General features: G+C 48.0%; 1 protein-coding gene across 1 annotated transcript; it reads right to left on the bottom strand.

Moving 5' to 3' along the window:
• Positions 1 to 812: 812 nt before the first annotated feature.
• On the bottom strand, positions 813 to 20757 carry gna11b (guanine nucleotide binding protein (G protein), alpha 11b (Gq class)). The gene is made up of 7 exons (XM_060052848.1): positions 19603 to 20757; positions 10807 to 10991; positions 9047 to 9201; positions 7927 to 8055; positions 5976 to 6105; positions 5692 to 5845; positions 813 to 4998 (listed from the first exon to the last, which is right to left on the bottom strand). Exons 1-7 carry the CDS (start codon positions 19736 to 19738, stop codon positions 4808 to 4810), a joined length of 1080 nt encoding a protein of 359 aa, XP_059908831.1. The 5' UTR covers positions 19739 to 20757; the 3' UTR covers positions 813 to 4807.
• Between the last annotated feature and the right edge of the window lie 125 nt (positions 20758 to 20882).

Genomic DNA, 20882 nt, shown 5'->3' with positions numbered 1-20882 from the left:
TTTTTCGATCACGGTAACACATGTGATGGATTACATTGAATTGCATGTCGATTTGTGAGCTTTGAAAAGCTCCACTATATGTTAGGCTGGTGTTGTTCTGTTGATGGAATAAGCAGGAGATTCCCTAGATGTTGTTAGTTTCAGATGCCCTTCGATCTGCTTTAAGGACCTCAGGGTCCTACGAAGGCTGACCAAATCCTGTGTTCTAATCGTTCCTACTCGAGTTCCCTAGTGCCACAACAGGAAGCTTGCTTGTCCTGCCACACCATAGGTTGATTGACTGATTGAATCGCGGAACCGGAATAAGTCTCTGTCTTCCCCAGTTATTAAACTCAGATCAGCCTCTGAACGTCTTCTTGTAGGCCGTGATCCTGAGGTGCCTTTTAATGGCAAGGATGAAACGTAACACACACACACACGGTCAGCAAGTATAGGAACAAATTTATTTAAATTTAAAACAGATACCGTTTCGTTATGTCTCTCTTTGAAGGCGGCAATGATCTTAAGTCATGTTCAATGTTTCTATGAGGATCAGGCAACAGTGGTTGAAACAAATACATGAAACATAAAAAAAAAAAAATCAACCAAAGAAATATGGCAAGAGTAATGTAAATCAATAATTGATAACCAACTGATTCAACCCTTTTTTTCTGAGGGCCCTGAATTAATGAATACATCCAAGCCCTCACTTCCAACACAAAACAAACAGTACATGCAATTATAATTACAGTTTCTTAAAAAAACAGCAGATTATCGTTTAAATCACCAATCTTAAATACAGAATAAAGTATTTTGTGTGTACTTAATCAATCTTTCCTTTAGTCTCTTGTGGTGTGTGTGTGTGTGTGTGTGTGTGTGTGTGTGTGTGTGTGTGTGTGTGTGTGTGTGTGTGTGTGTGTGTGTGTGTGTGTGTGTGTGTGTGTGTGTGTTTTAAAGGGGGACCGTCTAAGATGAGGGCCCTTTGATAATGACCACAGCGTTGGCACTTGGAGAGAGCCTGGCTCTGGAGAGAGAGAGAAAGAGAGTGGGGTTGGCACACTCATTATAATACATCATTTACATTTGAATTACATACAAAATAAAGAAGAAAATAAAAAATAGAAAAATCATACACCGTGACACATGACCATTGGGTTTCATTAGTCGTTCAAAATAAAGAAACAAAAAATAACAACAATGGAGTGGTCCTACAAACAGTAGTGTTCTGGTCATGTTGTCATGGGAGAGAGAAGAACGGGGTGAACAGGGTGAACAGGGTGGTGGTGAAAGTTCACTTGTTAATAAGCACTCCACTTCTCTGCATGCACTAGTTCTTTTCCAAAAGCGGAGTGGAGTGCGTCCATGGTCCCGACCAGAGTACCGGTCGACCATGATGGCCGACGGTCCCCCTGCTTCCAGGAAAGGACCGTCAGCCGCCTATGACCCTCTGAAAGGCAACGAAAGAGATTGTTCTGCAGTGAAGGAAAAACTAAATACACAAACTGGACCCATCAGTCCATTCTCTGGCCAGTGCTCAAAGGACGGGACGGGAGGGGGAAGACCACTGATGAACCAAAAGAGGGAGAACCACAATACTGCCTTAGCCTCTTTCCAGACTTCTACCCGAGAGAAGAGATGTGTTATAAAGACACGTGCACCAGAGGACGCTCCAACACCACTCGGTCATCCTCAGACCACGCCCAACCCGGTACGTGTATTACTGTAGGTAAATATCACTTGGTAAATCTTTACACTACTGTAAAACGACTGAATTACTCGGGACTCTCCGTACAATTTGTAGTTTGTGTTAATACTAGCATAATGAGCCGTGTGCTGCCGTAGGCCAGGCTTTCATCCAACCAGGCTCGCAGGACGTGGCTCAAACACGATTAGAGATCAATACTTTGTTATTTTTGTGGCATTAGTGTGTGGACGTTGCCTGAAGTGGGACCTCCAGGTCAACAGGGAGTAGAGTGAATGAAGCGGAGAGGGGGATTTTAGAAAGCGACCGAGGGAGGTTGATTGAGTCACAAATTAGCCAAAAAAAACAAATATATATATATATATTTGAAACCATACCTAGTGGTGATCCTATCTGTACACAGCCTTGTGTCTGTAAGCACCACCCCCCCCCCTCCTACATTCCTTCCAACAAGGTGGTCATCTCCATGTATTGACTTAGCAGTAGTGGAGGCACGTGGAGCTGGCTTCACTGAGCTCCTCCTCCCTGTATGCCTGATGCACTGTGATAGCCCTTAATGAGAATGAAGGATAAAATCGCTTGTACAAAAAGGTCAAAAGCCCCCCCCCCCCAAAAGAAAAGGTAGTTCCGCACATCACTGTCACCATCAAAGCAAGCGTCAAAAAACGGTTTAAAATTAACAATGCAAAACCAACAACGGAAACATTTGTGTGTTAAATTCCAAAATAGCAAGCATTGACCACGTGGGTCGTCACCACTGAATAAAAAGTCCACCTACTTTCATACTGTACATTTTCTATGTATGCATACAGCGTATCTATAAACCAAGAGAGAATACACGTTTACTGTCTTTTTTTAACAAAATGGATGACGGTGAGTACGGCTATGGAAACTATACAGGTTCCTCATGGATGGAGATGGCCGGCGAGAAGGAAAAGACAAAAACAAAAAAGGTAGTCTTAATAGAAAGCAGTTCATCCTACACCAGATTTTCTTTTTGTTTGTCATTTTTACAGCAGTTTAGACTCAAGTAGGCTCCATCATGTTATAGGTGAACTTCAAGATCAGTCCAATTATTAACACCGTCAAAAACATGGTCCATAAATTAGATAAATAAAAAGAAATATTAAACTTGACCTAAGCAAGTAAAAAAATCATATCGTCACCATTTTGAGAAGCATCTTTCCCGCTGAGGGCGGTGTTTAGTGTAGCGGAGCCGTTAGCGGTAGGGTACAACTCTGTTCCACTCCTTCTAGACCACCTCTAGCATGGTTGGGAAACCTTCAGACTTCTGCTTCCTGCTCTAGTGTTTGGGTATTTAAAAACACAACTTGGCACGACGCTGTGAGTAAGCCTATAATCACGTGAGAGAAATTAACAAAAACAATCACAGTATCAAATACAACCAAAGATCAAATAGTTTTTTTTAAGTACGCTGATTAACAAAAAAATAAAAGAAAAAAGGATTTTTGTTGTCTTTTTTCTGTTGCCAAAGATGGGTGTACCTCAAGCCTTTTTTCTATTTATACAGGAGTGTTTCTGTGTATACGTATTTACAAACAGAAATATACACGCAAGAGAATGTTTGCCGACTTCTGAGTATGTGTCAAAACACGGGCTATAACTGCCCTAAACTTACCACGCCACCCCAAGCAGTCGTTCTATAAACAAAGTGACTATACAGTAAAAAAACCAACAAACACAAAGTAAACAGAAAGTCCTGTTGATATAATGGATCCCAGTGTCAAGGTGTTGATCTGATTGGACGGTGAAGAATGGTGCTGAACCAATAGCCAACTAGCGTGACGGTCGCATGGTAGGATACAGACCGTCTCTGAATCGATACAGAAAACCGAGGAGGGGAGGGAAGTCATGTGATTCGCTAAACCATGAAAAAAAATTAACACATCCATTTTAAAAAGGATACTTAGATCAAGTACATTTCTGGGTTCACTTGTTTTTGAGATTTTTGTTTTACACATTTTTAAACAGTTTTCTAACACTTTCTTCCCCGTTATTCTTACAAACCTTCAAATAAACATTTATTCTGTTAAATAGAAGTAGACTTACCAAACTATCATTAAAAAACAAAAAAACAATCTCGGCAATGAAACAGTTCTCAATTTACTTTTTCTCTCGTGCTTCTTTTAAATCCTAGAATGTTTACATATGCAATATTTAATATTTAATAGTATATATATATCTCTAATTCTTTTTTTTTCGATTGTGAATCACACACGGGATTGTACATTCATCGATGCAAAGTGGAGAGGGAATCTAAGCCCCGCCCCCTCACTTCCTGTGTGCAGCACCATATCCTGTCCAAAGAAGTGCCGCCCCCTCCCCTGCGCTCCTCGCTGTGGGTGTTTGCTAGGTGCATCTCTCTGCCGTATGTACTGTCATTGGTGTTACCCCGTGGTGGGGGTCCGGCCAGGCTCCGAACCCGGGACCGGTGTGATGGTCTGGACCTTTGGGGGGGGTGCACCTCTTCGCGGCTCACGGCCCAAACTGTCGAAACCCCCCCCCACTAATAACAAAAAAAACACAGCTCCTCAAAAAAGTCTGCGCCGCTCACGCGAAATCACGACTTGATACGCTCACACACGCACACGCGCACAGACACACACAGACACACACAGACACACACAGACACACGCGCACACACACACACCAAAACCCCTGCCATAGTCACTGCACCGTGCTTGCTGCTTGGATGAAGGTGGGGGGGAGGGGGGGGGGGGGACTCCGACGCAACAAGCTGCCAAGAAAAGGTGGAGCGGACGAGCTTTGGCCAAACTAAAGCAGGGGGTCGGTTGGACCGGGTGGGAGGAGGGGGGGTTACGGGGGGGGCTGCGTCGTAGGGGTCGTGACCCCACCGGCACGCCACAAAGGGCCAACACATTCTCTTGGCATATGCGTGTGTGAGTGGGTGTGTACGTGGGTGTAGTAGTAGTAGTAGTAGTAGTATAGTAGTAGTAGTAGTAGTAGTAGTGTCAGTCGATGCATGTGGGAGTCAAACCGCACGAGAAGTGTGCCTTTGTGCAAAGGGGTGGATGGGGGAGGGGGGGTCTAGGAGGAGGAGGAGGAGGGGCCGGGGGAGGGGCCCTTGGGAGGTGGGGGCCCCGGTCAGACCAGGTTGTACTCCTTCAGGTTGAGCTGCAGGATGGTGTCCTTCACGGCGGCGAACACGAAGCGGATGTTCTCCGTGTCCGTGGCGCAGGTGAAGTGGGAGTAGATGATCTTGTCGCTGTCGGGGTTCAGGTCCACGAACATCTTCAGGATGAACTCGCGGGCCGCCTGCGCGTCCCGCTGGGGGCCTGCAGGGGGAGACAGGGAGCAGCACAGCGGAACGTTCAGCTAAGTGCAAAAGAAAATGGAGGGCCGTGTTTCTCTCCCGGCGAGCAGCTAGACCGGGCAGGACAGGAGCTCCCACCGCGAGGACTTACCCCTAACCCTAACCTCTAACCTCTGACCTCTAACCTCTAACCCTAACCACCAAACCAGGAGGTGGAGTTTATTATCTTCAGTTCACGTGTAGGAAATGAGACGGAGGAATGGACATTGATTATGACTAGGATTTATGTGATAAATGCTCGCAGGTTCACAAACTCAATATAATTTCAGGCTGGATCCATTTTCATGAGCTCAACATTTGGCTGAGTAGCTTCTTCCTTTCCTATCGAGATAAAACGCCTCCGATCTAGACGGACTACACCAGGGGGATGTGTGCCTGAACCGATCTCAATATGGAGGTGCAAAAATTCTCAACAAGGAGCAAACTGAGACATCCTCCGAGCCCGCCCCCTTCATGGACATCACGTGGGTTGCAGACCCTCCATTCCAGAGAACCTGCCCTACCGCCGTCAGAGGGCGCCGATCGCCCCCAATGAGGCAGCACTATGGGTCTGAATCCCAGTTAGCTCCCCCTCCTCCTCCTCCCTCTGCATATAAACCCACCCCCTGAGCTTCCTGCGTATAAACCCGCCCCCCCCGCCCTGAGAATCTCTCACCGTCAAACTCTGGGAAGTAGTCCACCAGGTGAGAGTAGGCGATCTTCTCTTCTAGAAGGTCCTTCTTGTTGAGGAACAGGATGACAGAGGAGTTCTGGAACCAGGGGTAGGTGATGATGGTCCTGAACAGCGCCTTGCTCTCCTCCATACGGTTCTGGGAGGCGGGGGGAGATGTTGAGATGTTGTTCATGTGCACAGAAAGGGAGAGGTGTGCGTGCGTGTGTGTGTGTGTGTATATGTATCCATGTGTTTGTGTGTGTGTGTGCGCGCGCGCGTGTGTGTACCTCGTTGTCCGACTCCACCAGCACCTGGTCGTACTCGCTCAGCGCCACCAGGAACATGATGGAGGTGACGTTCTCGAAACAGTGGATCCACTTCCTCCTCTCTGACCTCTGACCCCCCACGTCCACCATCCTGGGGGGGGGGGGGGGGGGAGGAGGGCGTCCAGAGGGACAATAAGAATTTCGCTAAATTTTTTATTGTTCAGCAAAACAGTGTTCCTATCTTTATTTTTATAAAGTTACCTCAACATAAAAACTTGAGGTTAATTTAATAGATATTAAATATATGAATATTTATAACAACTTCTGACAGCATCAGGGCTGAACCCATCAAGCAAGATATTCACAAAGAGAAAAAACAGATGCTTCAAACAAACCTTCAAGCGTCTTAGAGTACCATATTAAGCGCTATATACATTTCATTGATTATTATTATTATTATTATTCTGTAGCGTTATATACATGTAGCGTTATATACATGACTCTAGAACTCAGATCAACCCACAGGGGTTAGATAGAGGGTGCGTCGCACTGAGGATCCTAGGGGGTTCATTAAGACACGCTGGCTCCGTGACCCTAATTAAAACGCTCGTATCCAGGGACCGGGGGCCCCCTGGAAGATTATTTTAACAATCACACGGGGACCAACCAAATGCAGAACCCGGGGCCGCTTTATATATCCTGACCCAACGTTGGGGAAAACAAGGTTCTGGCCAGGTGAGAAGGGCTTCTCTGATTGGGCAAAAAAAAAAGAAAGAAGATATAAAGACAGTTGGACAAATTCATCATGACGGATGGATTCAACACAGACAGAAGACAGGAATAAGCACTTGGCCGCTGTTACCCAGCAGTATGAATTTAGATGCACGCACACAAACGAAAAGACAAATCACCAGCGCCCGGAACTGTACTTTTAACTTTACCACCACCGCGTTATGACGCCCTAGGACAGATCTCAGATCTAGTATCGGTTGAGACGATTAGTTGTTTATTTACGGCCGTTGGTTGGCCTGTATGAGCGCCTCTCTGCCACTCAGACATGAGGAAAACGAGTCATGAGCATGAGCAGAACCTATGTTATGTAGACCGAAGAATACTGCATTTCAGACACGTAGATTCCTTTGACCCACTGTACCAAGGTCCGCCCTCGCCCATTATTAATTACTCATTAATTACCTTGCCCGTGCATTTGAGGTCATTAGGAGGCATGTTGCAACTTGTTTCACCATTTATGGATTTGCTTATCTCTCTTCCCATGGAACGTACTGAGCTCCGATAGGTGGGTCTGATACTACATCCGTTTATTTACGTCTATCCGTCTATTTCCCGGCCAACCTCTGTGTAGCCACCCCTCCCCTCAAACCCGGAGCCCCACCCCTCATCCCCAGAGCTCCGCCCCTCAAACCCAGAGCTCCGCCCCTCAAATCCAGAGCCCCTCCCCTCCAACCCATCCCCTCGAACCGCGGACCCTCGGCGGATCCCTGGTGCGGGACGGGTGGACTCGCGTTCAGTTCTCTCCCTGGCCCAGAGTCCCACCCTCCCTCTGGTGGTGGCCCAGAGCAATGCAGTCCACTGGGACCCCGGGGGCCAATTGGGGCCCTCCAGGACCCGGGGCCAAAAATAACACACTCCACCACCATGAAGAGGGCGACCTCGTTTCAACTGCCAGCCGGCGAGGGGAGGAGAGGAGGGAGGGGAGGGGCGCGGGTGACCCATTTAAAGAGACGGGGCCCAGAAATGTAGGACTGTGGGCTCACGAGAGAAGGGGTGTGTGCATGTGCATGGACACACACACACACACACAGTTTGTGTGTTCCCTCAAAGTCGAACGACCGGTAAATAAATGGTATTGAGGGAAAAAGAACAATGTCCACACCAACGCCCACACCCACTGCACTGGGTTAACTGGGAGGGGCCAGGACAATCGAAGGGGGTTTGGTGGGGGGGTCTCTACCTGAAGATGATGCTCTGCAGGTCGAAGGGGTACTCGATGATCCCTGTGGTGGGGATGCGCACCCTGAGCACATCCTGCTGGGTGGGAAGGTAGCTGGGGTCCGCGATGCGGTCCAGATCGGTGAGATAGCTACATGATGGAGGAGGAGGAGGAGGGAGAAAAACGGACAACAGTTATATGACGCATATCGAAGGAACCCAAGGCAAACCGACTCCCGGCCTGAACCCTCTTCCACCCTGATACCAGCGTCTGGTGGGATGCCGACGCTGCGGTCGGAAGGGCCGGGGGAAACAGGGACGCACTTCAGAGGAGCTGAAGCAGCCAGCGGGGCTACAAAGCGGCTTGGACAGCGGGTGGGCCGCCACGCTATGGAGGCTATAAAGGTCTGGAAGGGTCAAAGGGCCTGACCCGACCCTGGGATCAGGTCCGCAGGACCCACATGCTCCCTCTCTGAACGTCCGGGGCCCCTTTTCAGTGGTGTAAGGGGCCCCAGGTGTCCCCGTGGGCTCCTTGCAGCAGAGCTCCTGCACTCCCCGATTCAGACGGGGGAACCTGGTCCAGTCCTTAAAGCGGCAGTACGACCTAAAGGCCGCAGAGAGACATCAGCGCTACGCGTCTCATCGTGTGAAGAGCGACCGGATGAGGGCAGAGAAGGGATGGATACTCACCTGGCCCCTTAGTTCCATACGGGTTGCTCTTGTCCGCAATTTCTGGTTAAAAGCTCTCAGATCGTACCTGCAAGCCCCTTTAAGAGCCTTCTTTGTCACTCAAGGCTGAATAAGGCGGCTGTGGTTTAAGAACATACCTGCCTAGCACCCTGCCCTATACAGAGGACATCTAGTCATCCAGAAGGTTTGGCAGAATGTGAACAACATAACAAATACATCACACCCATCTACAGACACACCCTTATTTGTCCTTACGGGCGATACTCCAACAATAACTCAATTATTTTCATTACCTCCACACACTACTTCTAATCCTAAAACAAAACACACTCACACACACACACAAAATGTACGCAAATGTCTCCATGCACGCGGTACGTTTATTCATGAACAATAAACATTTGTTTTGTGTATTGTATTTGGACACACCCACACACACAGGCTGGACCTACTATTTGGTGGAGTCGGAGAGCTGGTACTCCCGGCGGCGGTCGTAGGCCTCCAGGATGCCGGGGTCGGCCCACAGGGTCTTGATGGCCACGACGTAGGGCTGGTCGAAGCCGTTGATCTTCTCGATGTCCACCTCCTTCACCAGCCCGGCGTTGGACTGAGCAGGGAGAGGAGGAGATCCCATCGGGGGTGGGATGGGGGGGGAAACACGTCAGTAAGATTTAGGGCTGAACGATTAAAGGCTGCGATTAAAATCAGAGATCAGTAAGATTCATATTTATTTTTCTTTTACAATTCAATAGTAAAATAAAGAGGTTATTATATCAATTCATGCATTAATTCATCTCAACCCATAGGCCTGGCCTAAAGGGAAGAGTGCTTGTTAGGGGTGTGAATCTTTGGCTTCAGACGATTCGATTCGATTAACGATTCAGTAGTTGGCGATTCGATTCAAGGACAATTATTATTTTTTGGAACGATTTGATTCGATTCAGTAACTTTGAACCAAAATTCTATATCCGTGAAATAAACATGCAATAATGTGACACCCTGTCATGGGTAGATGCGTTGGAGCGTCTTGAACTAGCTGGAAAATCACTCAGGAGCCGACGAGAAGTTTGGAAAAAGATGGGATCTTTTATTTTCCCAATTTAAGGCCCATAAGGCAATAAAAATAAAACGAAAATCAACAAAAAGAAAAATACTTTTCACTAAACAAACTGAATGGGCTTGAGAGTCACAAAAACATCAATTCGAACTTAAGCATACTGGACCTTTATATTATTGCTAGATTTGGGCGTAGGCAAAATATACAAAAACTGCAATAAACATAATTACAAAAACTCGGGGTCACTTCCGGTTTACCCGGAAGTTATGACGTTAATTTAAACCCCGTTGGCGCGGCACGCATTCCCTAATACAAAGTTTAGACGAGACGCTGGTAAGACGAACATTTATGCTGTGTTAACATGTAACTTTTAAACTAAATAAACAAACCTGGAATTTGACAACGACATACTTGTTTGAATGGTTATTGCAACAGAACAGGTGACGTTAATGATAAATGGTATTAAACAGAACGTTGTAATGATGGTACTTGCAAGATTGTATTAAACTGCCGTAGCGCGCATGATAAATGACATGGTTGATAAATGATTTTAAAACAGTATGAAGGTAACGGAATACATAGTCAAACAAGACAAACACACACAGGCAACATTGACGGAAGCTATGCGCCCCCTCACACACCCCTTGTCAATTTTACCATTATTCTTTGCGAAGCCAAAATGCTTCCACACTTTAGATTTCAAGTTTGCTGGTGCATTAACAATCTCGCTGCCGCTCTCTGCCATGTTTGAAATGCACCAGTAGAGGGTGAGGGAGAAAAAAAACTCGCGTGGGACTTCCTTGCAAGCTGACTAGCTGATGACAGAGTTACGGATTACCGTAACTCTGTCACATTACCGTAACTCTGTCAACTCTGTCGTAATTAAGGCGACACGTCTGCCGCCTTAATTACGTCACGAAATTACAAAAAAAAAATAATAATCTTTATTTAAATAGAAACTATTACACAAAAGTATAAAGAATATAATATAGATGCCCTTCCTTCAGTCTCAGATCAGGCTGCAGGGCGACAGTCTGAAGGCAAACCTCACCACCCTAACAAACATATTTTCCTTTTCCATGCACAGCGATTTGTCTCTTCGGAAACCCCGCACTGTGGTCTAGCATCATGCACCCCCGCCCCCCCCCAGCTCACCCGGTTCTGCTCGTATTTGTAGGGGATCTTCAGGGTCTCGGTGGCGCGGATCATGGACTGCATGGACGTGAAGATGTTCTGGTAGACCAGCCGGATGAAGCCCCGCTTGTCCTCGTCCGTGTATCCCGCCCCGTGGATGATGCGCATCTGCTTGATGAAGGTGCTCTTCCCGCTCTCGCCAGTACCTGCAGGGTCAGGGAACGGTACCACCGGTTAGTACTGGACCTCCTCCTAACAGCACCTACAGGGTGCCAGGCCCCCGGTTAGTACTGGACCTCCTCCTAACAGTACCTGCAGGGTCCCAGAACACCGGTTAGTACTGGACCTCCTCCTAAAAGTACCTACAGGGTGCCAGACCAGGGGTTAGGCTCAACCTAGGACAAGGCCCTCCCTCCTAAACCTTCCCACTGAAGTGGATCTAGAACTCCTCCCCAAACCACAGTATAGCCAAACTGGTCGAAGGTCTCGTGGATTTGTGTAACTAAATATTTGTTTAGTGACCACAATGCCAATGTTTCGCTAATACCTATACCACAAAGAGGACTAACAGTCAAAGGGTTGTAAAGGAAGTAGTAACTGCAGAATAAATCCCCAAACGCACCACGGTAAACTATCCATCTACAAGCAAGCATTTCAGTGGTTGATCATTTCTCTGTACGTATTCAACTCAGCTAAAAGTCCATCTAGATGTTTATTAGGATCCAATACCAAGCAGTAGGGATGTGAATAAATCAAAATGTTCATGGTCAAGTAATCAATGGATCATCGGCAAGAAATCACTTAATATCTTAAACGCAAAAAAACAACTACCTGCAAAGTAGTTCCAGTCAAAAACTGAAAATCCGGTTGCCAGGACAACGTGACATTTTCGCTTTAGTACTCCATAGTTCCAGGTATTAGTCAAACCCTCAGGCGTTACCAGGGAAACATAATGGCTTGTGAAAAAACTTATATTTGAATGGGAACGGTCCAAATGTTAAAAATCGATTTTGACCCTCGGGAACGAATAATCGAATATTCTGACCCATCCCTACCAAGCAGGCAACCAGAATAACAGACGTCTGAACAGTTGTCCCTCACACTGGTCTCCACAAGCCCCCCCAGACATGTATCTCATGGGATGTGCAGGCCTAGAGGAGGGGGCCTAGAAAATGGTGGATGTTGCATTGAAATGCTTTGGAGGAAACATACCGCCAGATAGCCACACCGAGGATGAGGGCGAGGTGGGTGAGCTCCAGCCCGGGATGTGATTCATGACAGATGAGCCGAATGAAAAGCAAGAGCAGCCAAAATGTGATCCTAGCTGGAGCAGCATCCATCATTTGGCCAGTTCTGCTTGCAAGTCTTTTTCAATTAGGCTGCTCATCTTTCAGGTCGTTATAAACTCGTACTGAAGCGCATTAATCTCCTTCAGTCGGGACAAGATAAAAAAAAAAAAAAATGGGACCAAGCAGAGATCCATAGTATCGGTATAGCTGAGGAGGGAGAGGGAGAGGGGACACATGCACATACACCACCTACATTCAAGGTTTTGAAGAGGGGCCATATTTTTGTTACCATAGCAACCCCATCCTCTGACTCCCTCCGTTTGTTCATATCTGTGGGGGGTGGGGGGGGGTTTGTCCTTATTTTTCCTGTGCTACATCCTGGTTCTCCCTGATCTCCGAGTCGGGAGGTAAATATACCTCCTCAGAGACAGGGAAGGTGGTGGGGGTGGTGATAGTGGTGGTGGTGCAACAACCAGAAGACACTAGAGACACTAGAGAGTAGAATATACCAAATCCAAAACATGGGAGCCGAGAGCCATCCCGGGACGGGGGCACGGGGGCCCCCACCACTTAATGCCCCAACGCACTCCCCTGCCCCCCCCCACTCCCCTGGGGACTAGACTGAAGGCAGAGGAGAACAAACGGGACGAAACAGAGCCCGCCATCCCGAATGGATCAGCTTCACCAGAGGCTCCTGAGCGAAGCCTACTACCGGCTGTGGTCACGGGCCGCGGTGGGGGCAAGCTCAGGGGGCAGAGAGGAGCCAGTCTTTGTGCTGGGAATGAGGAAACGGTGTCCTAGCTGCGGTGATGGTGGAAGGGGGGGGGGGGGGGGGGGGGGGCTGCAGACTGGCTGAGCTGAGGGGAGCAAGGAGATCTCCCTCAGGCTTAAACGTTTGATTTATTTCTCGTGACCCCGTCACAAGATCTGCCTCCTCCCCTCCCCCCCCTCCCCCTTCCTACTGTCCCTCTTTCTCCCTCCAAAGACAACACACAACACGTCTCTGTCCCTGCCTCTGCCTCCCCATTCATCAACTACAACCACAACTACTCCATGTCCTCCACCCTAAACCCCATGCCCTGCCCACACTACAAACTACACTGCTTTAAAACACACACGCACACACACACACACACACACACACACACACACACACACACACACACACACACTTCGCCTTTCCGGCAGAAACCTTTGGAGATCCATAACTAGAGATCCATCCATTCTCTCTTCTTTCTTTTTTTTCTCCTCTCTTTATTTTAGCAGCAACGACCTAGAAAAAGGAGGCCACCTTTTAATAGCTTGCATGCTACTTGGACCGGGTAACGCTTTCCTCTCCAGCTGGCAGCCAGCAAAGGAGACCTGGAGTGTGAGGAGGAGGAGGAGAGGGAAGGCTTACTATGGCGGCCCCCTGCACCCAGCCCAGCACCCCGACAATACCACAGCGGGGGGGCGCCACACGGACCCCCCAGCGCTCCGAGGGGAGCCCGACAGCTCCTTGGAATAGAGAGGAGCCGACGGGGTCAACGGTGAGGCAGCCAGAAGTGACACCAGCACACACGTTATGCACCCCCTCCAACGCACAGGGCCGCCTCCCGCACTGAGCCGTCGAGCTCTTAAAACGATCGCACAAAACAATGCAACGCACAAAACAATGCAACGTATAACAATGTAACATACAGGATGACTGACCAGCAATGTTCCAAATCACAGCACTTCTTGTTCTTGTTATAAACCCTAAACGCAAGGCTCCAGTAATGCATTAAACTCGTGTGTGTGTGTGTGTGTGTGTGTGTGTGTGTGTGTGTGTGTGTGTGTGTGTGTGTGTGTGTGTGTGTGTGTGTGTGTGTGTGTGTGTGTGTGTGTGTGTGTGTGTGTGTGTGTGTGTGTGTTATTTTGCATCATGATGTCTAAAGCGTGATGCAAATGCCCACCACGTTATTTCTATGCAAATGTTCACTGATAACCGGACTCATTCCTGGTGTGGGATTGTGGTCAGAAGGCGTGGTTAACCCCTACACACCCACACTATTCAAGTGGAGCGTACCCATCTTTGTCATAAACGTGACTCAAGTCCATCACCTCAACCCCAAAAACAGAAGATTTTGAGAATTTCGGATAGTATTTTGGGTACCATGACCATAGGTCAGGTCTGGTACAATACCACATCCTTCTACATATGGAACCTATCATGGCACTACTACTTGGTACTACCAAGATACCAAGACCACTACCATGAAGATAACAATACCCCTACCATCAGGATACCATGATCACTACCATGAAGATACCAAGACCACTACCATCAAGACACCATGAAGATACCACGATCACTACCGTAAAGATACGACGATCACTACCATGAAGGTACCATGAGGATACCAAGACCACTACCATGAAGATAACATGACCACTACCATGAAGGTACCATGAGGATACCAAGACCACTACCATGAAGATACCAAGACCACTACCATGAAGACACCAAGACCACTACCATGAAGACACCAAGACCACTACCATGAAGATACCATGGCGATATCAAGACCACTACCATGAAGATACCATGACCACTGCTCTGGTCTGGTCCAACATCCTTCTACACGAGGCCTTCACCGCAGTGACTACCCCCCCCCCCCCCCCCCCCCCCCACAACCACCACACACATCCCCACCAGTCCACTTCTCCCTCTCCATTCTGACTTCCGCTAACAGCTTTCCACAGTGTTGGCTGCCGCCTGTATCTGGGCAAAACGCTCCTTCTCCCGCTCCAGTCTGCCTTCATCTCTGCCGAGAGCTGGCCGTGTGTGGGTGTGCGAGAGCAGCAAATTGCATATATACACACACACAGAGACACACACACACACACGTGCATCTGCTCGTGAGAACATGCGCACAAACAGAGACCACAGTTTGACCACCTTAGGACGGCTTTGTCCGTTAGTCAGTGTGCTGAGTGCTGTGGGTGAGTGGGAGTGGGGGAAACGGTTGATGTAATACTGGCATGATGTCCAACTGGACAGAGAACTGACTGCAGTCTCTTCATGAGCAGCTAGAGCAGGGCAGTGGGAACAGCTTTAGCTTGATGAGAAAACTGTTTTTTGGGGGTTGACTCGTGTACTTTAATTCAATTGGATTCAAGATCAGCAATATTAACTTCCACAATTCCCCATCCGCATATGATGGATCACTATGTACACTTTTGTCTGTCTAAGCTTGAATCTCAAAATGATATCATAATTCAGATAAACAAGCTCTCGAAGATAAGGTGACATAAAAGTGATGACAAACAGAAAGAAAATGGCCTGGAGCCATACTGTGCTGGTAGCAGAACGATGCCAGAAGGCACCACAGTCGAAGTCTGGTGTGGGTCTGAGCTTCCTGGGGCCGTGTGCGACGGCCCCTAGCTAGCTCAAGTGAAATGAAATGGCTTCCGTCACTAAAATACAGAGAGCGACCGCGTGCCGAAGACATTGTACCTCGACAACGCCTTCCGTAAACAGTCTTAGGCCTCTGGCTGCACAAAGAACGTTTTGAGTCCCCCTCCTTCAGTCTATTCCCCTCTACATGCACGCAAAGTGACATTTCCGCAAGATGTACCTATTGAATCAAAGGCTGAGCTGACGACAGCTCTAGTCAAACACTGATTGGTCAATTAAGCGAGGCCATCGTCTAAACCCATAGGGCCAGCTTAGCTCAGGAGGTAGAGCAGTTCTCTTGAAACCGAAAGGTCCAAGCTGAGTGTTGATGTGTCCATGAGACACTTAACCTAACCCTAACCTAACGCTGTGGCCTTGCATGGTTGACTCCGCCGTCTATGTGTGTATTAACTCATGTAAGTCGCTTTGGATAAAAATGCCCTAATTGTAAACCAATCACCGAACCGGCATGTATCACCCCAGCACGCACCACAAAATAATTTGCTCCCTACCAATTGTCGGTACGAGCAAGCGTCTAGATGTCGCATTATCGGACAAAAGTAAGCCAAACTAGGGAGCGTCGGTGGGTAGAGTGACAGGTTTGATGGCGTCCACCTCTGTCCGAGCACTTTGCCCTCTCTGCTCACTTTACCGTCCGCTCCAGCAGTTCATTTACACAACGCAGTTGAGGCCAGACTTACACTGTGTTTTGACCAAGTACAGGCAAACGGCTGGGAGCAGCGACCCAGCCTCATGGCCGGATAAGGCCTTGCAGCCCCAGACTACTGCCACAACATAGCTCTTTCATTCAGTCATTTCTCTCAAAGTGGCGCATAGACACCAGTAGTATTATAATTTTTTTGTCTTAAGGGCCTATTAACAGATTGAACCAACCAAACGATTCTAGTTTGTGGTACCTTGGTGCCTGAATAACCAATTCTCAACGGCATGCTTGAATGTTAGAAGATTGTGGACGAGTTGGGCAGAACAAACAGGAGTGAGAAGGCGACGCGTGTTGCTTGTGTCAGTCAGAGGACCACGTTTCTACACAGCATTGATGCTGAACAGCCACAGCGTGTTAACACCAAAACAAAAACGCAGACACGCTGCAGGAAGAGCAGCACAAGAATAGATATGAAATCAAAGCTGATCGCATATTTTTAATAGAACTCCAGAGGTGTCACGGCCCGCATCAGCTGGATGGAGTAACCTGATTTCACTCGGGGTGATAGTGGTTAATAACATAATCAACAGATCGCGCCGTGTCTCCGGAGGGATGTGATCTATTAACTGTTCAAATTAAAAGGAAACACAAGCTACGACGCGTGCATGACGTTATTCCTGACATGCACGGCGTTGCACTTCATCCATCACTCGGCCTTCTTCAGGGCGGCCTCCTCCGTGTCATTCTTCGACGTTACCCAGAATGCCTTTGTCCTACCTGCCCCACCTCTCCCCATGATCCACAAGTCCAAGGTGCGCTCCCTCCAGGTTCAAGGCGGTTGGCATAGCTGGAATGAGTGCATCTTTGTTTTTGCTCTACATACTGAAACCCTGAGTAATGGTTGCAGAGAAATATTAAATATCTAGTGCTAATGGTTGGTAATGCAGTGGGTCGGGAGACACTTGTGTGTTTGCCAAGACATCGGCAATGTCCTCAACAGGAATCCTGTCTGAGCAGGAAAGACGATTTCTGCACATCTACATCGTTTAACATCCCAGACGGATCTGAGGCTTTAAATGAAGTACCAGGTTTTGTTGGGTTGGCGAGCTACTGTTGCATTAAAACAGCCTTGATCCACACTGCAGTGAAACATGTCGTGTTAAGCCTACAAACGATCCCTTAATTTACATGTCCATAAGCCCTACACATTGTTTACATTCAGTCAATATTTCCAGGTGATTATGGCACTAAAAAAAAAAGAACAAAAGCTTTTGTTCTCCTCCTGAAAGGAACCTTGAACCATAGCCAGAGACCTCTGGCCCCCCATCACTTAAGGGAACTAAGAACTCAAATCCATCTAGTTCTGGATTTACTATAGGCCAAATACAGTACTTCCCCCTACAAACCCATTATTGCTTAAAAACAGACTTAGGCTTGTGGAGTCTGAAGCCATTTGACTTCTTTGCCTCTTCTTTTATGACAGCTCACTTCCAACTCTTCACTGGATGGTCTCCTCCCGGCCCAAGCAGAGGGAGACTGACCTTAGAGTGTTACTGCAGGATAATAGGACTCGCTGACATCTTAAAGTCTGAGCGGTGGCTGTGTTTAACCAAGCCTATTAAAACCTGCTCTAATCCTGCCTTACACGTCCTTATCCAGGCCCCCATTGATGACTTCAACTCACTTAGGATGCAGCCGTCACAGCATGGCTGATCACACCACTTGCACCTTCTTAGAGCACAGCAGTTCTTCTCAGTCTGACGCAAAGCGCCAACTCCCATGTACTACATACCAATTACAAAAATTAACCACTGACATCTGCTGCCAGGTCCTTCAGCCTAATACTGTTGTTGCTCCGATAGAGATTGCATGCTTCGCTCTCACCCTGATTTGCAAGTTGCTTTGGTATACGTAACTGTACACACACACACACACACACCTCAAGGTTGCAATTATCAAAGTAGCCTATAACATAAAATAGATGTGGTTGGTGGCAAATTGCTGTTGAATGCATAGTAAAGTAAGGGTTTGAGGAAATTGAGTTCCTCTGGAAATGGGAATAGCGGATTTTTTACCTCATGTTTTACAAGATGACTGACTAGGAACGGAATTTAGGAATAGGATAGAATATATAACCTTATGGCACTGCTTTATGATCCTCAAAGTATACAATTAAACCAGATAATGGGGGGGGGGGGGGGGGAAATAGTCCTATAGGCCTATATATATTAAGTATTTAATTGACGGTATAACTGTTCTGACCTACTTCTGGCAGAGGAGTCAGCTGGGAAATGAAGTGTATGCCACGCATGTCAAATAACCTACACTGCGTTTGGTGGGCAAAGAAATGGGAGCAAACGTACTGAGACAGAGAGGACAACCTAGATAATTCCAAATGTCCTCAATAAAAATAAATATAAAAAAAAAAAGTATGGCCAGCTTTCCCAGAGTCCACTCCTCACTTACTCGGTACGACTGAAATGGGTCACACGGAGTTGGCAAGCCACGCAAAACATGCATGCAGACTTGAACGCGACGTAGCCACTAATGTAGCCGTGCTGAGATAAGGATCAATAAGAGGTCTGCTTATTCATACCCCCCCCCCCACACACACACACACACACACACACACACACACACACACACACACACACACACACACACACACACACACACACACACACACACACACACACACACACACACACACACACGTACTTGTTGTACTCAGTAGAAAATATTGGCCTTTTATCGCAAGGCATTTGTCCACACGTTGTGTACCTACAAGTTAATATAACCAACTATGCATCGATAGGTGCAACTACTGGAAGCAAGAATATGTGCAGAAAGCTCCACAAAATCGTGCAAGTGTTATGCAATCAGGTGAACGCAATAATGAAAGCACACAGCCTTGCAATGCTATGGCTTCAGGTTCTCTCCCCCATTGTGCTCATCGCGTTCTGTCTGCCACTTTAGACTGAGACCAACCCCGCAACGATGATCCAGTTCCCCCATCTGATCCGGATCACACGCAGAGCTCCTGGTCCAGCGGACGGCCAACATCATGCAGACTAGCCAGCTGTTTAGCTCGTTAGCAGCTGGTTCAACCATGACAGCCCGGTTACTTGGATGCAGAGTGAAACAGGATTTCACACGAATATGCATAATCAAATATACACAGCGCCACATTTTCTTTGCGCTAGGGCGAACTGTTATTTCCATCAAGCATATTAAAGTCCCATTAGAACGACCAGCCAGGGGGAAAGCATGCCACCCAGAAACCAGCTCACCAGCTAGCTAGTCCCCACTAGCAGTACCCTAGCTAGCCTGCTCAAGAAGGCCATGAAACGATAGTTTCTGAGTACGACGACGTCGACGGTTTTTTAAATGAAATTTATCGACAGCTAAATGGGAGAAATGTGACGGAGGATTAGCGAGACATGTACCGAGTAGGAGTAACTTCAGCTCCCTCCTCGAGTCGCGCTTGTCTCGGCGGAGCTGCTTGTCAATCTCGGCATTGATTCGTTTCGACTCCTTCGCCTCCTCGCTCAGGCAGCACGCCATCATGGACTCCAGGGTCATCCCTCTGGTTGGCCCGGTACAGACAGGACCAAACGGTACCCCCAGCACCACGCTCCAATATCCGCCACCAAGGTCTCAGAAAGCCCTCGCTGCGGTCCCGAGGCGATGAGGTGTTCCGCCGTCCGGGTTGGGGGAGGGGAGCGTCGGGCCTCGCCGTCAGGTTGTTCCCCCCGGCCGGGAGCGGGTGCGCCTTGGCCCGGGTGTTCGCTCGGTAAATCACGGGAGAGCCTCGGACGGGGGAGGGAGTGGAGAGTCGTCGGCGGGGCCCTCTTCCTCAAGATGCTCCGTCCCGTTCGCTTCAGACAGCCAACGTCGGGTCACTGCAGATGTTATGGGGGGTGGGGGCCGGGGGGCTTGTGGTCCTGGTCGCTTCTTTCTGTCGTATCTCCCCCTTTGTGTTTCGGCCCAATCAATTGAAAAAAGGTCCAAATCAGTCTATAAAAATGGGTAGAAACTGCAGCGCCGTGACATAAAAAACGGGGCGAATCTGTCGGATATCTGCAGTGTTTTAAACGACAGCCTCTCCGACCGACACCAGCCGGGCTCCCGGTACCCTTACCGAATAGCTACAGCGTAACAACGGGATCAAAACACGCCAAATGTCCCGTATCCACTTGTCTGTGTAATGTGATTAAGTATAATATTGCGGGATTGGATGGGGAAGGCGAGAGTCCTCCTCGGCTAGCGGACTAGCTCTTAACTACGCCTTCGCAGAAAGTGTCCAACTGCAGTGGTGGAGCCAGCTGCTTTCTCTCCTATGTGCTATCGCGATCCAGATAGCCGCCGATGTCAATCCGTATCATTTTGACAGCTCGATATCTATTTGGTCCTGATCACCCTGTAACACTATTCCTCTGCTCGCAGTCTTTGGAATGGATAGCATTCAGTGTGAAACCACCAGTTCACCACCTTGGAGGAAAGATGCACCGTATGATGGCTGGTGCTGGAACCCTAGAGTGAAGGGGTTGAATGAAAACCTATTTACGACAAACCAATTAAATGTTCGAGGAGGGTCTTCAGGGTGGACTCTGGAGGAAGTCATGTTGGGTCGGATAATTGGATGAACCATGCATATGTGCGCCCTTACGTAAAGCGAAATTAAAATGTATATATTTCTGTTGCAGCACCCACTTGTATGCTTCTC

The sequence above is a fragment of the Gadus macrocephalus genome, chromosome 5, assembly GCF_031168955.1.
Source record: "Gadus macrocephalus chromosome 5, ASM3116895v1".
Taxonomy (NCBI): Eukaryota; Metazoa; Chordata; class Actinopteri; order Gadiformes; family Gadidae; genus Gadus; species Gadus macrocephalus.
The sequence above is the reverse complement of the archived record's forward strand: the minus strand, read 5'-3'. Positions and strand labels throughout refer to the sequence as shown.

Coding starts and splice junctions, on each gene's coding strand:
- gna11b (XM_060052848.1), bottom strand. CDS start 19,738: ATGACCCTGGAGTCCATGATGGCGTGCTGCCTGAGCGAGGAGGCGAAG. Junction 10,992..19,602: donor GCTGAAGTTACTCCTACTCG/GTACATGTCTCG, acceptor CTGACCCTGCAG/GTACTGGCGAGAGCGGGAAG. Junction 9,202..10,806: donor ACAAATACGAGCAGAACCGG/GTGAGCTGGGGG, acceptor CTCCCTGCTCAG/TCCAACGCCGGGCTGGTGAA.